General features: G+C 34.2%; 1 protein-coding gene across 3 annotated transcripts in view; it reads left to right on the top strand.

Moving 5' to 3' along the window:
• EMC2 (ER membrane protein complex subunit 2) overlaps positions 1-16,317 on the top strand; it is a 66,059-nt gene extending 49,742 nt beyond the window's left edge. For 2 of the 3 annotated variants that reach the window (XM_020970264.1, XM_078153705.1), the window contains 2 exons: positions 5,031-5,135; positions 15,936-16,317. In XM_020970264.1, coding sequence (XP_020825923.1) covers positions 5,031-5,135; positions 15,936-16,022 — 192 coding nt within the window. In that variant the 3' untranslated portion in view covers positions 16,023-16,317. The remainder of the gene's footprint in view (positions 1-5,030; positions 5,136-15,935) is intronic. The other variant, XM_020970270.1, reaches the window with a different exon arrangement.
• The last annotated feature ends 8,154 nt before the right edge of the window (positions 16,318-24,471 follow it).

The following is a 24,471-nucleotide window of genomic DNA, read 5'->3' on the forward strand; positions in this document are numbered from 1 at the left end:
TTGGAAGACTAGCTAATAGTAGCAAGTGATACAAAGAGCATCTGCAGTATATTGCCAAAATTGACTTGACTAGAAATCACATAACAGATATGCACGATAAAGTAAAGGAGATTGACTAGTCTTATGGTGATGGTGAAAAAGAAGAAATGGGCAGCCCAATAACTGCACTGCCATTCACTAAATGTTAAAAGGACAAGAGAAAGGTCTCTAGTGCATGGAACATATCTTTCACAGAAGATTTGTGTAAAAAATATGAACAAAGATCATATAAGCTTAGATATGTAAAAGTTGATATGTGTATTGGTCGATAGAATAATGTAGGAAGATTAGGAAGATAATTGGCAAATTCTATTAAAATCGTATTCTTTTGATTCATCTTAATACAGAGGTTACCCTAATTGTCTTGACAGGTCCTACTCAGTTAGCAAGTCTTTGAGATGGGACTAGTGACATACCATTCAAATGAGATACTGCCATCCACAGTCCAGCCTAAGCTAAGTTCAGTGAATTTCCTCTCTGATATGTTGGCTCCTAGCTGATGATGTTTTGGGGGGTTTTGTTTATTTTAACTACAGCAAGTCATCTGCTAAAGCACATGAATCTGTCACTAAATCATGATGGAGTTGTTATCTTCATTATAAGATCATTGCTAGTGACAATAGCATTAGCCACAGATTTTTAAAAAAAATCTTCCTTCCCATTCATCACTGTAGAATACAAGTTAACTAAATGGAAGGTTTAAGTAATTCACTCTCTTCATTTAAGTTTGATTAGTATTTTGTGAGTGCATTTATTTGAGATAGGAGTTTTTAACCTGGGATCCATAGATTCCTGCCCTCCCCCCCATGGGTCTATGAATGGAGTTTATGGAGAGGACTAATCTTTGGTTTTCTTAGTAATCCTATTTATCTTATTTTTTATGTTTAAAAATTCTATTCTTAGGAGGATTCCCTAGGGTTCGTTATAACTTCACAGGGGTCCATGATACAAAAAGGTTAAGAAACTATGATCTAATATGAAGTGAGGATAAATTTCTCTCTGATGTTAAAGTAGTCTGGAAATAGAGGCAGTCCAAAGAGATTCTGTTTCAAGGTACCTCTTGAAAATCTGAGATCTGTGAACTGTTAACATTATGGTAACTGACATTGCTAATAGCTATTGGTAGCCTTATTCAATTCAGTTAATCCGACAGTTGTTAGTCACTTACTACATGCAAGGCACTATGCTAGGCCCTACAGAGATCAAAAACAAAAATGTAAAAAGCCCTTACCTTGAAGGAGCTTACATTCTGTTGTGGGGGAAAACCAAGTATTATAAATAGGTAAATACAAAGTAATTTAAGAAGGAAAAAAAAGGCCTTCTTTTGGGAAATAGAACAAGTCATAGAAATATTGTGTAGGTTGTTGTTGAGGTAAAGTGTGGGATTGGTCAGTAATAAAGGTAACAGTCTCAGTTGTAAAAGCATTGGAAAAATGACCTATGCTTGATTTGCCCTTCTTAACCCAGGGTCCCTGGTTCTCACATCTGATGTGGTAAAACTTCCAGGCTGTTTTTTGATAAAATTCAGCTCTTTTTGAAAGACCAAGATTCAGTATACCACTAAATTTAGTTAGCATTTATTGTCCGGGGTGTGCAAGGCATTGTATTAAGTGCTGTATATATACAGAGGCAAAAAAAAAAAGTTGGGGAGAGAAATTCCCTGCCCTCAATGAGCTTATATTCTATTAGGATCATAAAGCACATACACAGATAAATAAGGAGGGAAGAACATTATAGGCATGGAGCCTGTATAAAGCCGTGGAGACAGGACATGAAATGGGAAATTCAGGGAACAGCAAGAAGGATAATTTAACTAGGATACAAATTATGTAAAGCAGAATGATATGGGGGCAGCTAGGTGGCATAGTGGTTTGAGCTCTGGCCTTGGAGTCAGGAGGACCTAAGTTCAAATCTGGCCTCAGATACATGACACTTACTAGCTGTGTGACCCTGGGAAAATCACTTAACCCTGATTGCCTCCCTGGAAAAAAAAAAAGCAAAAATAGTGACAGGAATACTCATTTTACTTAGCAGTGGTCAGAATGAGCTGAAACTGATAAGGAAAACTAAAGGCAGCAAAAATTGATTAAAAAAATATATATTGAAGATCTTCAAGAACAGGTCATGCCTGGCTAACGTTCTTTTCTTTTATTTCTTTTTTTTGATAGTTTCTAATCCAGGATTTTAGGTGAATGATTTAGATGTAATTTGCCTAAGTTTTTAGTAAAGCATTTCCTTAAATAACTTGAATTATTCTTGTGGAGAAGATGGAGAACTATGGACATATAATGGGATGGAGTCATAGTTTGTTTAATGATTGAATTCAAAGAGTAGTTGTTAATGTTTTAACGTTATTATGACAGAAAGTCTCCTGGGGAGTGCCCCAGGGATTTGTGATTTGGCTGTATGCTATTTAACATTTATTTCATGATTTGGATAAAAATAAGGGTGACATGCTCATCAAATTTTCACATGGAACAAAACTGGAAGGGATAGCCAACACATAGTAGATCATCGGACTGAATCTAATACTATGAAATTCAGTAGGGTTAAATGTAATGTTTTAAACTTTGGTTTGAAAAAAAATCAAGTACGAGATTGGAGTAGACAGCACTTAATCTGGAAACCATGGGGGTTTTAGTGGACTACAGGTTAATGAATATGTGGAGTCAGTGCAATAAGGCAGTCAGAAAAATTAAGGTGATGTTGGACTTCAGTAGTGGAGATATAGCATCCAGGAACAAGGAGATAATAGTCTTGCTATACACTACCTTGGTCAGAACATATCTGTATACAATATTGTATTTAATTCTAGATTACAGTTTCAGAATTACATTGATAAGCCTGATAAGATTCAGTGGACTACAGGTAGTGTGGTGAAGGATCTCGAATCTGTGCCATATGAATGTTGGTTGAAGGAACTGGGGAATATTTATGCTGGAGGAGATAATATTCAGGAGAAAAATAATAGAAAGCTATCTTCAGATATTTCAAGGGCTGTCTAGAGGACACAGTCAGAAGTAATTGATAAAATGTTTTGGAGAGTTAGTCAGGAAAATTGTCCGAAAGTGTAATGGAGGTAGTGGTTTCTCCCTTACTAGAAATTTTAAAGCAGAGGATCGATGAGCACTTTTCTGATATGTTATAGTGACATTTTAAAAAATTATTATTTTTTTTTTTTTTGCTTTTTGGTGAGACAATGGGGTTAAGTGACTTGCCCAAGGTCACACAGCTAGTGTCAAGTGTCTGAGGTCAGATTTGAACTCAGGTCCTCCTGACTCCAAGACTGGCGCTCTATCCACTGCACCACCTAGCTGCCCCCTGACATTTTTTTAATGGGTTAACTAGATCACCACTGAGCTCCCTTCCACATTTGAAATTTGGTGATTATAAATTTGCATTTTATCTGATAGGCAATAGAGAGCCTCTGACGATTCTTTTAACAGTTGAGTGAAATAATTAGACCTGTGCTTTAGGAATATTAGTATTTGTATGGAGAATTAATTGTAAAGGGCAGAGAATAGTGGGAAAGAGAATAATTAGGCTGTTTCATTAGTTTAGGTGAGAGATGATAAAGGCCTGAACTAGCCTGGTGGCCCTATGAATAGAAGAGTACAGATGTAAGAGGTATTGTGAAGTTAGGGTTAACAAAACTTGGACACTCATTGGTAGTAGTGAGTGAGGAAGAGGGGTAAGTTTTGAAGGAGAGAGATAATTTTTAAGTTGCATTAAACAACTATTAAACACCTAATATCTCCAAGATACTGTACTATGTATGGATTGGGGAAAATACAGAGTAGGAGAGGACAGAGAAGAGAATATAGCTTATATATCAACAAAGAAGTAAATATACAATAATTCCATCTATAGCATACAATGGAACATGTTAAAAGAGTTGCAGAAGTGAAATAGGAGGATTGAGGAAGGTAAGATATATTTACCCAAGGAGACTAGGCAAAGCCCTTATCAGGGAGAGTTGTGTTGAAGTTGGGTCCTGGAGAATATTTGGGATTTCAAAAGGCAAAGATGGCATAGGCGTTGGGGAAGGCTATTCCAAAGGTAAGAAATTTTGTGCTTAAACACATAGTTAAGGAAAAGCACTAGAGAATAAAGAATCAGTTGAACTCCCAGAGACTAGATAATCTCCGAGGTCTCTCCCAACTTTAATATTCTGAAACTAATGTATAGGACTAAACATAAACTTGGAAAAAAGATGGTAATGTACCCTAGCAGAGAAAGAGAAATTATTTTAGTAATGATATAGTAAAAGCAATTGATTTCTCTCTAGATGGAGTAGAAAGAAATCATATAGCCCAATAAGAATTGGCATAAGATTTTTATACTAATTTTGAATTTTTTGAAATTGATAATGAAGATTTTAGGATGTCCTCAAAGGCTTTAAGGAAATGTCAGAATTGCAGGTGATAGAGATCAATGGTCATAAGAATAACAGGTACTTTAGAAATAATTGTTATTTCTGATCTGAAGGAACAAATTAGAGGCTTATTCAAGGTGTAAAAAGTAACTAGTGGTTTTTAATAAAGGGTTATAGGAAATCTATATTTAAGAGTAGATTTCTAATCTCATATGTGTGAATACAAGTCCCAGTTACTCCATGTTTTCTTACAGAATTCTTGTCAGTACCTTTCCATAAATCCTTTATGTAGGATTCACTCAGTTTGCTGGGGGTCTTTTAGTTATTTATGTGTTACTATGTAATAATTTTGAATAGCTACATTCCTCCTTCCTCTTTTCTTTTATCTCTGTACTGTATTTAAAATTACATTTTTTATACCTATTAGAGTTTATATAAAGTTTATAACATTGTAAATTATAGACTGTCTGCTGTCTAATATAATGTATTATATGGACATAATGGTTTTTTAGTTATATTGATATAGTTCATATTATAATCATGACTTCATGTTTTTATTATTTTCTTGGCTATAAAAAAGAATGTAAGTTTGACTTATTTTCTTTTCTGTTTATAGTCTGCAAGTCATATTGCTTCAAATCCAAAAGCAAGTGCAAAAATGAAAAAGGACAATATGAAATATGCTGGTTGGGCAGCTAGTCAAATCAACAGAGCATATCAGGTTAGAATATAAAGTGTAATTTTACATTATCAACCACTTCCATTAAAATATATATATGTTCAATCTATGTAAGCCATGCAACGAGTAGGTTTGTGCTTTTCAAAATCACTTGTTTGTAGAAGAGGCCGCTTCTAGGAGTAAAGTCACTTTTAATGTGTACAAAAATTTGCGATGTGTGAATTTCCTATACCTATTATGAGTTCTCTACTTTAATTAAAACAAGCAGGAATATCCAAATGTATACATTTGGGGATGATTATTTGATGAACTATTAACAGATTAACATGTTAGCCATCTCCAATTAGAAGTTTAATCAGAAATTGAGAGAGAGACTTTGCCTGAAACTATAATTTGTATTACTGAGAAAAAACATGATTTGATTTATAAATAACTTTTCAGTACTGTATTTCAGTGTATGTTTACAGAATTTAGCATATCAACAGCAGAAAGCCACCACAAAATTAAAAACTGAAAAAGTAGATTCTAGGCTCTCTATTTTTAAGAGTTTGATCTTCATAATGACTTTCAAGATAAGTCATTAAGCTTATAGTATTCTATATTGGTGTTATCAAACTGAAATAGAAACAGATCCCTGGCAACTACTTATTGACTTAGAAAAGTAGTATTATCTGTGTTGTATTGTATTTTTTATATATTTTGTTGAATATTTCCCAGGTATATTTTAATCTGGTTTGAGTTGCTGGGAGTTTGGCATCTCTAACCTTTAACACCTAAAATTATATCTGTGGCAATGTACATTAAAAATGCAGGGAAGTACTGACCAGGGAAAGAGTATGATTTTTAGAAAAATGAATAAAAATGGGTAGTTAACATGCACTTTTCTTAAATTTAAAAGCAAAATGTGCAGATACTTTTCCATTTGTACATTTGCCATTCCATCTCTCTTCCTCCTTGTGGTCCCTCTCCACTGACCAACTTTATCATCAAGATGATTTTTAGCCATTTTTAAATGTCAGTTTTTGTTTTTATATATTGTATGTTATCAGATTATGTCAACACCAAACATACCATACTGCACCCTCAAAAAAAGCATTAATTTTGCCTCTGAAGTTTAATCAGAATGAAATCTTGTTTTAATTTTATGTGTTTTTTGTTTTGTTTTAATTTTATTTTTTCATTCTGTACTTCAAACCCCAGAAATGCAAATTTCTATTCATACAACCTAATCTCAAAAGATACTATGTGAAATTATGAATCTCTATTTCATATAGCTTGCTTTTTAAAGAAAGTATAATATATAATAGATTACACATGTTACTTTCAAAACTGCTTCTTGGTGCTTCCTTCTGAATCTCCTTTTCTCTTTTGTACATTTGAAAATATTTCAGTTGTCCTCATCTAGAAGGGGAAAAGTTAAAGTGGTGTTTAGTTAAAGTGATATTTTTGCTTTAATAGTGGAGAGGGTACTGTATTTGGAGTTAAGATTTGGGTTAAAATCCTAGCTCACTCTTCCCTCTTCTGCGCCATACCTGCCCCAGGGAACTATGTAGTTACTCCCAATTTGTTAGTGCTGTTCTAGAATGCCCTTCCACCCTTCTATTGTTTGAAAAAACTTGGGGGTTGAACTGCATCTTAGGTTTAAAAATTAGAAAGATCATTAGAGATCTTCTAGTTGTAACCTCTTCATTTTATAGACAGGGAAACTGAGGCCCAGAGCATTATAGTGATTTGCTCAGGATCACACAGGTGCCATGGTTTCTCATTATCTAATGGTAATTGTTACTGGGAAAAGTTACATAAAATGTCAATTAACTTAAAATGGGGACTTATATTTTTTACAATAAGTAAAGTGAAAAAAATTTTGGTTAGGATTTTATCTTGAAAGGAAACTAAAAAATCATGAAAATAAGTTTACTTTGCCTTTACCAAGATTAGCTTATAAATGTAATTATATGTTAAATCTTAAAATGGACCAAAAAAAGAAACAACTGTTGAGATTTTTTTCCCTGACAAAATTATGCAGTGACAAAATGACATTTCTCGGGTTAGGTTTGATTTTTCACAACATAATTATACAGAGAATCATTGTTTGAAAAATATTCAAGAGCATTGTGAGTTATTCCAAGGGCTTTTCTTATTCCTTTTATATTCATATTCTTTTTAGAAACAACTGCAGACATTTATAGACTAACAAGCAATTATGTTGACAGAGTGAGCCAGAATACGAGCTTAGTATTAAGCTCAGAGGCTTTTTGAATTTACTAATTTTATAAGAGATCAGTTCATTGTTGAATATTTTACGTTAAGCTTCTCTTTCACTATACAACCTCATAAAAAAGAACTATGATATAGTGGATAGAGAGCCACCTGGCAGTATGATATAGTGGGTAGAATGTAAACTCAGGAGTCAGAAAACCTGAATTCAGATCTTCTTTTGTAGCTTATTGTTCTGTGTCACTTTTGGCAAACCATTTAACTTCCCTGGTGCTCAGTTTCCTCATCTATAAAATGAGAGGCTTGGACTAAATGGTCTCTAAGGTCTCTTGTAGCTCTAGATATATGGTCATATGAATCAAGAAGATCTGTATTCAGCCACCACTTAACAGATATTGGTTGTGTGAATTCCTCAACTAAGACTATAAATTGCAGAATAGTTGCTAGTCTGTATTGGTAGCAGGAGTTTCCCATACCAGTATTATCATAGGTCCAGACCAAATTTGAGAGATTGATTTGGTAGTTATCTAATGATCATTGAAACCATGAGAAATCTTGTTCTTCAGAGTTCCTCGTTGGTTATGTTATTCAGCTAATTCATGTCCATCATGTACCTTTCCATTTCTTGCTGTATGACAATCATGTTTTTGTTTTTGTTTTTTAATATTCATTTTGAACTTAAATACAAAAAAGACAAAAAAGAACTTTTCCAAGTACAAAGCACAACATAGAAAGATGATTCAATATAAAATCACGAATTTCTATTTCACAGTTTACTTTTTTTTGAAAAATTATGTAATAAATACTAGACATTGTTTTCAGAGCTCCACTGCTTTTCTGCCCTTCCTTCTAAGTTTTCTTTTGTTCTTAGCTGTACCCTTTTATTTTTTCTCCCTCTCCACCCTGCCCTAGAGAAGGTTACCATTACACACACACACACAAAACATATTATACATCTGTTTATCAGTTCTATCTCTGGAAGTAAATAGCATCTTCCTTCATAGGTCTTTTTTAGCTGTTGTTCTGAGTTGTTCTTATAACAATATTGCTGTTACTGTGTAAAATGTTTTCTTGGTTCTCATTTCATCCTTCATTATTTCATGTAAGTCTTTCCATGTTTTTCTAAAATCAACCAGCTCATCATCTCTTATGGCACAGTGGTATTCTTTAGACAGCGCTATATTCAGTGTCTTATTGCCAGATAGCAATTCTGATAAAATATTGGTATTAGAAAAATACAACTTTGCTTTTATAAAGACACTTGGGCTCATTAAAGGAGTTTTACAGTTTCGTAAAAGTAAATCTTAAAGTAACATATAAATGTGAGATTATGTTATTGTTAACTTGCAGTGTGTTTATTTGTACATTTGTACATATTTATTTTCATCCCTCCCCATCTTTTTTAGTAGCTTGTAAACTCTATCCCCAAGACCTAAATATTGGATTGAATTAAATTGTATATTAAACAGGTAGAGCTTTTCTAATAATCACTTCTCTGTACTTTGTGGATTGAAGAGATTAGATGTTTAAAGTGGGGCCAAGTTATGGAGGGTCTTGAATTCAATAATTTAGACTAGATCCAGTAGGCATTGGAAAGATATTATAGATTCTTAAGTAGAGAAATGACATGTTGAAAGATGTACTTTAGGAATATTAATCTGTCCCTGGAGTATAGGACATTTGTCCAAGTAGGTACTTAGTATGTTTGTTGCTTTTCATTTGATTCAAATGAGGAAGTCTGAAGGTAAGATATTTACAATAATAAAGTCTTGTTGGACTCAGGCCTTGAAAGAAAATTATAATATTGGGAATGAACAAATTTATACTTTGAAGGAACGACTGATAGAATCTGATGATTAACTATATTTAAGAGATTAAAAGAATGGAATCTAAGATGACTCTGATTTTGAACTTGAGGAAAATGCATCACTGACAGAAAAGAGGAAGCTTCAAAGGAGTGCCCCATCTGTAGGAGGAGAATTGTTGAACATAAAGAAAAGACAGAGGTGACCACAAAGACTTAGCTTGTGTGAACAAAATTTAGTGTTGTAGACAAATAAAGTTTACAATAAAGTCATTCTAGTATGTATTTAGATTACCTACTTCGTGGAGGAGTTGTGATGGAAGCACTTTCTCAATTGTAAAGCACTTTTCAGCATGAGATTATTGTTTGTATGCTGTGTGGTAATTCAGCAAAAATGGTACACAGTTATGGAAAGCGGTATTATTAATACTATTTTTTACACAAACAAATCAAGAATTTATAAGCTTAGCTGGTGGATATTAAAAAGTTACTGGATGGAGACAGGAAGATGTTATGAGAATTTTGGTATCCATAACACAGGGCTTTCTCTAGTCCAACATGGGGAATTCATGTCCTGGATGTTCCAGGAGTTCCTGGATAATGTGTTGGAGTACTGGGGCCTATTTTCCTGTTGGCATAAAGCCGAAAAAAAATTCTTTCAGTTCCATTCACACTGCATTTATTCAGTGCTTTTTCCTAAGCACTGGGGATATAAAGTCAAAAATGAAAATGGTCTATACCTACAAGTAGCTTACATTTTAGTGGGGATAAATAAGAAATAATCAGATAATTCAGTACAAAGTAAGTATAAAATTATTAATTTCCTTAGGAGTGTGGGGGAGTATCAGCTGGGGAAGATTGGAGGGGTAGGTAAGACCTTGTGTAAAAAGTGATATTTGAGCTAATCTTTCTGTGCAGTTAGGGATTTCAAGAGGAGATGAAGAGGTAGAGCATTCCAGGACTGGGGGAGCGGTCAGGAGCAGCCTGTGCAGAGTCATAGAGGTTGACATTATGACAAAGGAAAATTTACTTGTGAAGAAATGATGTCTGTTTGCATTTGTGGTATGTTAAACTGTTTTCAGTTAAGTTGAATTTAACTAAACAAATCAGTCAGCAAGCATTTATTAAACATTTTCTATGTGCCTATCATTCCTAGGTACTGAGGATACAAAGACAAAAGCAAAACAACCCCTGGCCTCAGGGAACTTACATTCAATAGGAAAATAAAATATGGACAATGGATACATATATTAAGTATATAAAAAATAAGTACAATGCAATTTGGGGGTGTGTTTTTTTTTTTTTTTTGAGGAAGGTGCTACCTTTTTGGGGAGGAGAGAGTAGGAAAGCAATCAGTTCTCAAGACAAAAGACACATAGGCCCTGTTAATGTGGAGAAGGCTGAGTGAAGTATTGTGTTCTGTAGAGTATTGAATATTTGGAAGTAGTGCTTGGATAATAAGAAGGGTTTCCTTCAGGTCAGTTGAATTTAATAAGTATTTAAATACTTGCTATGTTTTAGATATTGTGCTAGGCACTGGAGGTACAAAAAAAGAAAAAAGTCTCTTAGAGGAGTTCCTGTGGGGTCAAGCAATACAAAGTATATATAATGTTATACAAAATAAGTTCAGGAGAGATGAAGCACTTATACCTGGGGAGATCAGGAAGGACCTTGTATGGTAGATAACTGTGCATTTATTTATTTGCTTGCTTGCTTCCTCATTTATTTATTCATTCATTCATTCATTCATTCATTTATTTATTTGTTCATTCATTCATTTATTTATTTTCTAAGAGGCAAAGGTGAGAGTACATTATCAAATACAGGGAACCTAGTAGGAACAGCAGGCTCATTTGACTAGAATGGAGAGTACATTATTGTGGGGCAGAGTGTAAAATTAAGTTAGCCGGGAAGGGTAGGTGGTTGTGGCAAACTTTAAATGAAGAACACTATATCTGTTAACAAGTTAGGGATTCTAGATTTGATTCCAACTTATACATATATTGATCACTCTTAAGTATTTCAAAGCATAATATAAACTAATTGCTTTCACTGTTACTGTGGGATCATATGCAGCTACAAATATAATAGTAGAAACTCATAATTGAGAATAAATGGGAACAAGACAGCAGAAATTAGTGAAAAATCATTGTATGTATTTAATTTTTCACTTGGTGGTGGGGTATGAAGGAGGGACATTTTTTATACTCAAGGACTTCATTTTCAAGTAGAGTCAGAAGACTTGTATTTGAAATCTGATCTGATACTGTGCGGTTCTGTGCACATTAATAATTATTAAACTTTAGTTACTGTAAAATGAGAGTTTATAATACAGTGTCTTCTGACAGGCTTGTGAAGAAATCATTCTGTTATAAACCCTGAAGGCTATATAAATACAAAATACTGTTACTGTGCCTACCTTAATGCAATTCATAGATAAGAAGTTCTATATAAAAAATTTTTGAGACCATGTGAGAGCTGCTGCAGTGTTTGAAAAATATTTGTTCCCTTAAGTGGACTGTGTCCTGTTGCTCATATTTATACCATCAGTCTATTAAAGGTTTTTTATTGTAGTGAAAAGAGAAATTTTATCCCAATGTAGGTCCCAAATTATCATAAATTCTGAATCATTATAAAAGGAATAATGTTTTACTGTATTTGTATTCCAATAAAATAATAGGTTAAATCTATATATACAGAGTATTCCAAAAGTCTGCATGCATACATATGTACACGTTTGGATACATACAGATGTTTTCAGATAAACATTATATACACAGATATGTATATATGTGTGTGTTTATATGATTTTTTAATCTGAAATTTTTTCTTAGGTCAGCAAAGGAAAAATTTTACGATAAAACAACAACTCAGTTCTCATGATAATAACATCTAGTGTTTATATAACTCTTTAATGTTTGAAAGTTTTAATTGCACTTAAATTTTATGATCAATACTCAATTAGGTATTAGACCCATCTTACAGATGAGTTATAATGAGAACTTTAAAGTTATATCATTTATGCTATTTATGATTACCATAGAAAATAATCTTTAATCATCAGTATAATAGTTAATAACTATATTCTTAAATAGACTGAGAATTTCATGACTTATGTCAGCACGGGTATAAAGTAAACTATTTTTTAATATGTTTCTGAGTACTTGTAAATTAGAAAGTGAATTGTTAAGCACTGCTTCCTTTCCTTTTCACTTAATAATGAAAGAGAATATGGCTACTTCTTGTTCAATTAGTTCTTGTTCTTGTTCTTCATAATTGGTTTAGCATGTTCAAGTGGCTGAAGCATTTTCAGCACTGGCAGGCAAGTTTGATTAATACTCACAAAAAACTTTTAATGTGATCCTAGTTGCAGTAATTTTCCAGATAAATGCTTCTTTGGTACACTGTTAAATTCTTCAGTGTTGGCAATCCATATGTTAGTTATGATTGCAGAGGTGATTCTGTTACAAACCATTTGGGAAATAGAAAATTAAATCATGATTTTGGGGAAAATAGTATTCCGGCTTAATCAGTTAAATTGCCGTCTAATTTTGGAATAGACAAAATAATTGCTTGTCAAGCAAAATGTAAAGTGATAGATTTTAGAGTTTGAAATTTCCTTTTATTTGTTTTGACACAAAGAGGTTTGTTTCTTCTAAATTGTGTTGGATGTCAGTAATGTTGACACTTTCAGTCTTGATTGTATTTTTGTTGAATTACAAAGAAATAGTCACAACTTAATATAACTAATATTTTGATTCAGGACCTCAAAATAAAATATTTTTTTTTAGCATTAATATAGCCTTACTAATACATAATATTGCATTCTAACATCAGTTCTTGCAAAAGGTTTTTGTTTTTGTTGAGAAATTATTTGGAGTAAATATTTCTACATAGTATCCTATTTTTGCCCCTTCATCAAACCTTTTCCCAGGGAATTAGACTTGAAAGTATCTGATTAGAACATTCTTGTTTACTTGGAGAGGTAGAATAAAAGGCTTTCTGTTCTTCCTAAATCCCCGTAAGAGTTAATTAGCAGAGTAATGGAAACAGTAAGTAGTTTCTTATACACTTTAAAACTTTTTATTTTGACATTGTTGTGAAAACACAAATTTAAATGTAGTTATCTCCTTTGTATAATAAAACATTCTTTAAATTATACTTGACACCCAGAGTCCTGTTTTTCATAAGATTTTTTTCCATCCTTTGGTGTTATTTCCAAGGCTTCTTCCCATCCTCTTTTTCCCCCCCTGTATCAAATGATATTTAACTATAGAAAGCTAATGGTTTAGGAAGTAAGGAGATCCTAAAGTTAAGTGTAGCTTGAGCGGTCATAGACAGGTTACCAGCTTGTACAGCTGTTGCATCTGAGACGTTAGATGCTTTCTCAACAGGTTATGAGAAGTTTGCTAAATTATGTTAATTACAAGAGAGAAGGAACACATTGTAAATCAAGAACTAAGTATTTAAGACAATATTGGTATTTGAAGAAAAAGTATTCATTTGAAAATTTATTTAGTGTGTAGATGGTAACAGTTAGTTATACAATAGATTGTGTTTCTAATGGCAAATTTCAGTCAGTACTTTCAACAGAAGGGAGAAGTTTAGTGCAGGTATATTAAAACTCAGTTGCTTTTTCCTGAAAGAAAACACCAACCTAACCGATAAATCTGTGCTAAATCAGGCTGATGAATGATGAGAATTGTCAGTCCAGTTAGAAAACTCATTTTGAAATCAGCGTGGGGTAGTCAGCAGCACATTCCCACCCCACATTAGTTACAGGAATTGTATTGAATTTATGTTTATAAATATACAAAGATATTATTTGATGGTATGTATTTCTTTAATTTCAGTAAATTATAATTAAACAAGCTGGGGACATATTGTTTACATGGTCATAATACACAAAAGTATATGTTGCGTTGTATATTCTCATTGGAAAACTCCTGACCTACTCTTTTGCAGAAATACAATATTTTATTTTTTATGGTACAACCACCACAAGGCAACAAATATTAAAAAAAACTATTTAAGAATTAATTACATGTCACTTAATTGTTATGGTAATAATTACTTGAATATATTAGGGTGCCTTACTTTTCCCAAGCATTTTCATAGAGTTAAAAAAAAAACTACTTTAGATGAATATGGTAGGAGGTAATTGCTGTTAATACTAAAATACAAATTCAAATTCATCTTCAAAAATTTTCAGGTCTAAAGTGAATAATTTTTAAAAGCAAGCACAATAGGTTAAGAAGCTAGCCAAAGTTGCAATGAAATCTTATTTTAACTGATTATTAACCCTTATTGAAATGATCTTTACAATCCCACATATGTTCTATATTGGAAGTCAGATGAAAAGCATTTTTATAATCCTGTTGCTAAAATAGTTTCTGCTGTTGTGAATCAGTCAGCAATCATTTATTAAATTCCTACTATGTGCAAGATGCTAGGGAAATACATAGATGAAAGTGAAATTGCCTGTCCCAAAGGAGTTGGAATATATTAGGGGTCAAACATGGACATATAAAGCAATATACTAAGTAGAAAAAAAAATTTAAAGGGAAATCCCTTATCAGGTGGAGAGATCAGGAGGATCTTTATGCCGAAGATGATGTTTGAGCAAAACTTAAAGGAAACTAAGCATTCTTTAGCAGTAGAAGTGAGGAGGGAGTGCATTCTTGGCCAAGAGAATAGCCACTGCAAAGGCATGGAGGGGGAGATGGCATGTTATATGTGACAATCAGTAAAAAGGCTGGCCAGTATAGTTAGAACGACTGGCTAGTCTGACTTGAGGTAGCTAGGTGGAACTAGGACTAGAAGTCAGAGAGACCTGAGTTCAAACCCGGCCTTAAACACTTACGAGCTTTGTGAGCCTGGGTAACTCATACCTCTCTTTGCTTCAGTTTCCTCAGCTATAAAATGAGGATAATAATAGCATTTAATTCCTAGGGTTGTTGTGAGGATCAAATGTGTTAATATTTGTAAAACACTTAGCGCAGTATCTTGCATATAGTAAGCTCTATATAAATGTTCCCTTTTCCCCTCCTCCTAGAAGGAGAATCATGTGCAATTAGGCTGAGGAGGTAAGCTGGGCCAAAATTTTTAAGATATCAAAAAGAATTTGTATTTGATCCCAGAGGTAATAAAGAGCCACTGGAATTCGAGTTAGGGGAGTGACATGGTCAGAGCTGTGGTTTAGGAAAATCACTTTGGCTGCTGAGTGGGAAGATGGATTGGAGTAGGGAGAGACCTGAGGCAGAAAGACCAATTAGGAGGCTGTTGCAATAGTTCAAGTGAGAGATAATGAGGTTTTGAACAAGGGTGATGGCTGTGAGTGGAAAGAAGGGAATATATGGGAAAGAGGTAAAGAGAAAAACAAAATTTGACAACTGATTGAATATATGGAAGAGAAGAATCAAGAATGACAGTGAAGCCTGGGTAGCTGGGTAGATGATAGGAGCCTCACCAATAATTGAGAAATTTGGAAGAGGAGTGAGTTTTGAGAGGAAAGGTAAGTAATGTTTTGTACATCTTCAGTTTAAGATGTGAACAGTATGTCTAGTTTGAAATCTTCAATAGACTTAATTGATATAGGACTGGAGCTTGGGGGTGGGGGAAAGCTAGTACAAAACATAATGACCTGTTAGTCATCTTTACAGAGGTGATAATGAACTCAGTGGAACTGATAAAATATTACCTCTTTCCTTTGAAAAAAATGACATTTATGTTATTTACGGTCTTTAACAAGATTATATTAGAATATATTGTATGCCATCAGGTAAATATTAAACATGAATTTAATTGCCTTTTCTTTTTAGTTTGCAGGACGAAGTAAGAAGGAAACCAAATACTCTCTTAAGGCAGTGGAAGATATGTTGGAAACTCTGCAGATCACTCAGTCTTAAGGTTTTAAAAACTCACATTAATTACACAATTCCACAATCAACCTTATTGGTCTTTGAGTTATATACTATATGCCCAGTGCTATTTATACCAAGTTCCCATTAATGAGACATTTGTACAAATCTAAAAATGCCTTTTGCTGCTAAGCAGGACGATAGAGAAAGCTAACTGAAGTTTCTAAGGAAGAGGAATCCAAGAAGACTCCATTAATTATATATCACTTGTCAGATCATCTCTGTATAATAACTGCTTTTAAGCCATATCTGATGTAGAAAATAAACATTTAAGTGAAACCAAGATGATTTCAAACTTGTATATAAAAACTGAATTCTTTCTCATATATATGTTTATCAGGTAAAATTGCCTCAAATAAAGGCAAGATATAAATTTAAATAGAGATTAACATTTCTAATTATGAGCTGGTGACAGGGATTTACCAGTATGATTGTTGAATACAAATGTATTTCTTAAGTGCCTTTGGTATATAAAGAATTGTGCTAGGACCTACCTTAAAAAAATTTAAAAATTGTGGGATATTACTTATGCAGAAATAACTATAGTGTATAATGAAATCATTATTAACACGTTGCAGCCAGAATCTGTATTATGGATGGCTTTCTGGAAAATGTCCCAGGATGAAATAGCAGTGGCAGGTCATAGGGGAAAGCTACAAAAGCGACCTTTGTGAATGTTATTGTGAATGTTAGCTAGCAGTGAGCTGAAGTTAGTGAGGAAATGTGAGGATAACAAAAATATTATTTTTGTTGTTTCGTCTTTGAAACCATATTTAGAGAAAAGAGAAAAGAAAAGCTAAGAAAGGACATTGAAGGTAACAGATACTGGTGTGAAGATAGAACTATGTGATATTCTTATTTTGCCTTTGGCAGAAAAGCCAAGGAGAATGCTCTCTGAACTGGGAAGTGTGGCATAGAAATGCCTAAGAAGGAGTTAATATCCAATATCCAGTAATAAGATAGAGAGCATCAAGCCTTTGCTCCACTCTTGAGGGAAGAGGCAGGTCTTCTTGCTAAATCTTCTACTGCAAGTCTTAAATCCGTCTTTAAGAACTTTCCTCCTCAAACATTCCCTCACTTTCATCTTCATTATTACCTTTTCCACTGGCTCTTCCTTGTTACCTATGCTCAGCCTTCTCCTTCCTTAAAAAGTTTCAGAGCTTAATAAGAATCATCTTCATAGAAAAATCCTGTAGTTCAGTTAGTGTTATTTTTATTTTTGTAAATGACACATAGAGGTGAAATGTGTTGTCATGGTAATATAAATAATAAATGTCAGAGACATTTGTTCATTATGGTAGCAAGACCATAAAGTTAAATGAATGACCTATTTCCTTCTAAACTAAAACAGGTCATAATGTAGGGATATGATGAAAAACTGGAATTTAATCCTATATTCCATATTAGATTTGTTTAAAAAATGTTTTTTGATACTTTTTGTCTTTACATTGTAATATTTCTGTGAAGAAAAATCCTCTACTCACCTTCCTTTCCCCTCCCTCCAACTCTTTTCCTTGTGACCAAGGACTCAAAGGGTGATCAAATAAAAGGTAATCAAATCTTAGAGATAACATTGTGTTCTAGTAGATCCCTACCTTTCTGTAAGGAAGGAGGCATTTTTGTTCAATTACCTATTATCTAGGATCAGCATTAGATTCCCAATTACTTAAGAATTCACCTTCTTTGTAGTGACCTTATCAATAACATTATTTTAGTTATGGATATTTTCTTTTGGTTCTGCTTATTTCATTCTGTAGCAGTTCATAAAGATGTTCCCCATGTTTCTCTGAATTCTTTATGTTAATTTTTTTCTACTGTCAGTCAATAAACATTAAGTGCCTACTGTGTGCCAGGTTACTGTGCAGATGTTGATGCCAAGAAAGACAAAAGATTATTCTTATCCTCAAAGAGTTCACAGTCTAATTACTGCCCAATAATACTCCATTACTTTAATTATATCATAGCTTTTTAATACCATTTCCCAGTTGGTGGATGCTTTATTTCCAATTTTTTGCTAGTACACATATGGACCTTTGTCTTTAACTTCTTTGTATATGCCAATTAGTAAGAGAGCTGGATCATAGGGTATGAAAAGTTCAAATAGCTTTACATGCATAAATCCACATTTTTATCTAGAAAAACAATTTTGAGAGTTGGAAGGTACCTCATCAGCCATCTAGTCCAATCCGTACAAAAAAGGAATTTCCACATTTGCCAGTAGCATAGCCTCTGCTTGAAGTCCTCCAAGAAAGGGGAACCAAGGAAGAGATGTTCAGAAATAGAACATCTCTTTTTGTCAAGATAAACATGCATAATTCAGCAATCCTAGGATATGTCATGTACTTAAGCACCTTCATTATTCTGGTAGCCCTCATCTAGACATCTTCCAGCTTCTCAAAATCTATCTTAAACTGTAATGCCTAGAACTGAACACCTTTTTCCATGTGAAATCTGACAAGGACAGAGAACAGTGGGTCAGTGAATTCTCTGATCTCGGAAGCTATATCCTTTTAATACAATCTGAGTTAAATTGTCTTTGGCTGCTACATCATACTATTGACTCATTAGCTTGGAGTTTGATTAAACCCCATATCCTTTTCAGAACATTCCTTCCCTTATATCTGTGAAGCTGAATTCTGTCTGTCTGTCTGTCTGTCTCTCTCTCTCTCTCTCTCTCTCTCTCTCTCTCTCTCTCTCTCTCTCTCTCTCTCTCTCTCTCTCTCTCTCTCTCTCTCTCCCCCCCCTCCCCTTTTCTAGGTTTGTTTTTGTCATTGAAAATTTGTTGAACATACTATCTATGTATCCTTTGTTAGAAATGTTAAGTACCATAGAACTAAGTATAGATCCCTGGAATTCTCTACTGCAAACTACTGCCACAATAACATCGAACCAGTAACAACTATTCTTTCAATCCAGCCATCTGACCATTTCTGAATACATATGAAAGCTTTTTCATGTAATCTGCATCTCTCCATCTATTCCACAAGAATAGTATGAGATAACTTTTCTTTCCTTGCCAAAGTCTAGATAAACTTTATATACAATATTCCCTTAATCTATAAATTTAGTCATCCTCTAAAAAAAAAGAGGAAATTAAGTTAATCTGACCTAACTTTTCTTGGTGAAACTTTGTTGTGTCTTTGTAATAGCTGCTTTCCTTTCTACATGTTTGCTAAGATGCTTTTCATCTTTCTGAGGAATTGAAATCAAGCTTACTGGGTTATAGTTTGCAGATTTCTACTGTCTTCCCTTTTTTTGAAAATTGGGACATCATTGACCCTTCACCAATCTTATGGTACCCTTTCTGTTTTTCATGCTCTTTCTGATCACTGATAGCAACCATATCATTCCATTTTTTTCAGGACCAGAGGATGTATTATCGTGTGGACCAGGGGCTTTAAATTCATTAAAGTCAGCTAGGTGTTCTCTCAGTATCTCTTTACTTATTGAGTAAGGTAGTAACTCCCTATTAGTCATTTTTGTTCTATCATTTCCAGTGTGAAAGTCATTGTCTTTTGTGGAGAAAACAAAATCAGAATTGAGCTGTTCTACCTTCTCCCTGGTTTCAGTTATAGACCCATTCACCCCCAAGCAAAGGTCCTAACTCTTCCTTGATCTTTTCTCCCCAGTATAGCTTAAAATATACACACACACACACAAAACTTTTCTAGTCCTGTGCTAGTCTTTGATACCTGTAAAATTCCTGTGCACAAGTAATAAGCCAACATTTATCTCTACCTTGAAATGCATGGACTTAAGCATCCCAGGAATTATTTGTGCCTCTTGGCATAGTAAATAGAGCCATTACCTCCATTTCCATTCCTCTCACTCTCGTCTTAACTCTTTCCACTGTGACTTCCAACATCATCATTCAACTGAAACTACTCTCAAGAGTTACTAGTAACCTCTTAATTACCAAATCTAACGACCATTTCTCCAAATTCATCCTTCTTGTCATCTCTGCTACCTTTGATGCTATGGCTCACTCTCATCTCCTTTATACTTTCTTTTTAGTTTTTTCAGTGACACCATTCTCTCCTGGTTCTCCTATGTATCTGGCTACTTCTCTCTCCTTAGCCAAATCTTTATTGAGGTCATGCCTGATAATTGATTGTCCATAAGGGTCTGTCCTAAGCCTTCTTTTCTCCTGTGTTATTTTGCTTGATGATCTCATCAGCTCCAGTGAGTTTAATTACTGATGATTTTCAGATCTATTCATCCAATTCTGACCTCTCTCCTGATTTCTAGTCTTGTATGTATATTCAACTGCCTATGAGACACCTTGAACTGGATGTGCTGTAGCATCTTAAACTCAACATATCTAAAAATAAACTCATATTATTCCCCAAATTCTTCCTTTTTCCTTATTTCCTTTTTACTTTTAAGTCCACCACCAAGTCCTAGTCACCTAGACTCCCAATCATCCTGGACTCCTCACTTGCTTATTCACTCTAGTCAAGCAATTGTCAAGTTCTGTTGATTCTACCTTCTACCTTTGATTCTACTTTATACCTATATAATATCTGTATTTGTTCCTTTATCTTCTCTGACATTGCCACTATCCTGTTGTAGGCTTTCCTCATCTCATTCCTAGACTTGCAATAGCTTTCTGGTTGGTCTCCCTGCCTCAAAGTCTCCCTCTCCATAATGCTAGTGCCTTCGCTCTAAGATTATCCCTAATTTATCCAGCATACATCTTATTTGTACATAGTTTGCTTATTATTTACCCATTAGAATCTTTTTTGCTTTTCTTTGTATCCTCAGGGCTTAGCATAGTGCCTGGCATATAGCAGAAGCTTAATAAGTCCTTTTTGACTTTAATTCCTACCTTTAGTACATACTGTCTTTGTGAACCGAGGCAAGTTGCTACCTGTGAGTATTCTGGGCAATTCAGATCATTTCTAAAAAGGTGCTGGCACAAACTGGTAAATGGCATTTCCTGTACCTGTGAAATCATAGGTCCAGTTCATGTTCCTGTTGTTTTTCATTACTGCCCTTCTCCCCAAACCCCCACAAACACATGGTCAATAGTTATCCCTCTGTACTCCAACTGTAGCCATACTACATCTCATGCCCCTATCTCCTCACTTAGACTATTATAAATATTCTTTTGATTTGTCTAACATAGACACATGCTATCAGTACTCCTGAGTGTAGCCTGAACCAGATTAAAATGTAATTGCGAAATATTTAACAAAAAAATAATAGAACATAGATAATGTTAATATATGGTTTTCTAAGTCAGTAGGCATCCTGCATGGATCCTTATGTAAGGTTCAGTGGCCCTCTTTCTATTTACCACTGCTGTGCAATACTGCCTCAGTGATCCTTCTAATTCCCCACTATCCTTGCAGCACTCTTATATGCCAGCAACCATTGCTTACATAAAGTATAAATTTCTGACCGGACATTAAGAGACTTAGCTGATTTTAGCTTAGAGAGGAAGTATAGTGTAGTGAGACCTTAGGCAAAACACTTCATGTCTCTGAACCTCAGTTCCTGTCAAAGATCCTTCCAAGTCTAAAAAATCCTAAATCCTTCTCACCTTCATGTTTCATTGAAAGTGGATTATTCTCCTCTATTTCCATTTGTTCCCTTCCTGCCTTTGCCTTTGTTTGTACTTATTTGTATGTCTTTGATGTTCCTTCCTCCAAAATCCATTTTAGACGCACTTCACTTATTCACCAAGTAAAACTGTTTTCTCCAGCCTTTAATTCCATATACCACCTTGATCTCTCCTTTGTACTTTCACTCTCCCTTGTATCATAGTTACTTGTCCCCCCCCACACACACACCCTACCCATTGTATTAGATGCTCCTTGACAGCTAGCATTTATAAGCACTTGAAGGTTTGCAGAACTTTACATGTTATTTAATTTCATTTTCACAACATTATGAGGGAGGTGATGAAACTACAGCTGAGTGAGATTGAGTAACTTGTCTGAGGTCAAATAATAAGTTTCTGAGATAGTTTTTTATTCAGATCTTGCTGATTCCAAGTCCAGCACTCAGTATCCTACATCAGAGGTTTCAAACATTATTGTGAAGTATTTAACAAAATAAAAGTACAATAGAACATAGATACTGTTAACATGTTGTTTTCTAGGTCAATTTGTTGGGATCCTTATGTATGGCTTAATGGCCTCATTTCTATTGAGTTTGACGCTACTTCTGACTGTATTACTGAGCTGCCTCTTAGAGTTCTGTACTAAGTACCTTGGACAGCACCACGAAACAGCAAACACATAATGAATATTTGTTGAATTTCATTGATTTCAGCCTCCTCAGCCCCTTGCCGTAACACTAAGTCTAGTTATATTTGTATAAGTGCACTAGGATGTGTTTCCAGTAGAAATTGGCTTGAGGGCAGTGGCTATTTTTCATTTTTCTTTTTGTCCCCAGAGCCTAGCAAGGAGCCTTGCATAGACACTCTCACTAATACTTGTTGAATTTGATTTGTTCTTGAGACTCTTCAGGATTTTCTTGTGACAGAATGAATGAAATGTAGCATTTATTTTATTTCTTTCTATTATATTTCACACTAAATGGAATCTTGATGAAATATGAGAAATAAGTTGCAATCTGAACATTGACAAGATATCCCAAGTCCATTGAATTTCATTTCTCATTGCTATTATGAGCTAGCTGCAATATAATATTAAAGTGTATGCTTTTCTATTTTCTACTGGAGTTTCATAATTTTTTTAATTTAAAAAACCAAGTGCAACATTTTACATAAAGAAAAATAATTATATTTACTAGTTTGTAACTTTGATGGAGTTTTTTTTTTTTGAGGGGATAAAAATGAATGGGAATGTTAGTACTTTTCATGATGGGGGAAAAACCAGGCATTTTAGTACAGCATAGTGCTATAGCAGATATGATGTTGGTATTTCAACGCAGAGGTGGGGCTTCTATATCCATTACTCTAACAATACACACTGTATAGAGACAGAGCCCTAGAGGAGTTGGATGCACAAATACATTTCACTTAATAGGAAAATAGGAGGGAAGCTGAGGACGGGGGAAGGGGAAATTAGAGAATTAGTAGATTAAGGGAGGGATTAGTCCTGAGCAAAATAAACTCTAAGGATGTACAAAAATATTTATCTCTTTTTGAGGCGGCAAAGCAAGAGAATCTGAAAGGATGTCCATAAATTGAAGAATAGATGAACAAGTTATTACATAATGTATGCTATCATACTGTTAGTGCTATAAAAAATGATGAATGAAAGGTTTTAGAGAAGTCCAGAAGACATAAACTGATGCAGTGTGACGTGAACAGAATCAGGAGAACAATTTGTACAATAACAACAACATGGTAAAGGCAACCAACTTTGAAAGAATTTAAGAACTCTTAGTGTGCTGACCAACCAGGATTCTAAAGACTAATGATGAAACATGTTACCCATTTCCTAATAGAAAGGTGTATATTTTTTTAAATGGCCAGCATAGAAATTTGATTGTTTATATATGTTTGTAACAGGTTTTGTTTTTCTTTAGTTCTTAATTGGGGGTGGGGGGAGCTATGATGGGAGAGTGAGAAGATAGATTTTTGTTGATTGAAAAAAGTATTTTAAAAAACAGTGGTATAGTACATCTCTCAACTCTTAAGTTGTCTGCAGGTGAATATCATCTTTGAGAGTGTAATTGTTTCATTCTCAGGTTTTTGTTAAAATGATTGAAACAAGTATAGACCATGTGGATATTTTATAGCTCTGAGAAAACACCCTTGTGGATGAAAGTCCTCCATGTTTTCCCAGTCACTGGTTAAGTGCCAACAGATCCACTTTTAAGAATAAGATTGAAGAGTTTATGGATCTATATTTCAGTATTTACAAAAAAATTACCAACATGCCTAAAGGAGTCTGAGTTCCCCTATAGCTAGCTATATTGGGTAATGTCAAACTAAGTAGTTACTTATAGTAATTTCAACTCCTTGGCAGTGATATTGGGAGACTCTGTACCCACATCATGTGTCATATATTATCATGAAATCCAAAAAAAGTTGAAGTTTACTGGAATGTTCTTTGGTAGTTCAATATAGTAGATAAAGAGCTGACCTATATTCAAATCCTGCTTCTGACTTGCCATATTGACTTTGTGGCAAGTCATTTAACTTCTCAGAGCCCAATTCAGCTCTGCTACAGAAGAGTTGGTGTCCTTTGACAGAAGACATTCCTTACTATGGTCTCCTTTATATCTCTTAATTGCAGGTCCAATCCCTTACCTCTCCACTTCTTTCCTCAAATATTCTTTGGTAAACTAGCAAACAGCATGGCATCAATTTCAGATCAGATACAGAGTATCCAAAACAGTCACAACAAATATTTTCACCATATTGAAGAGTTGGACTTGTCAAAGCTCATATAGCTAGTTTGAGAGCAGTTTTGTCCACATAATCTTGATGTTGCTGTGGCCAAAAAGGATCTGAAAC

The sequence above is a fragment of the Phascolarctos cinereus genome, unplaced genomic scaffold (genome assembly GCF_003287225.1).
Source record: "Phascolarctos cinereus isolate Bilbo 61053 unplaced genomic scaffold, phaCin_HiC Scaffold_4;HRSCAF=312, whole genome shotgun sequence".
In the NCBI taxonomy this organism is placed as follows: Eukaryota; Metazoa; Chordata; class Mammalia; order Diprotodontia; family Phascolarctidae; genus Phascolarctos; species Phascolarctos cinereus.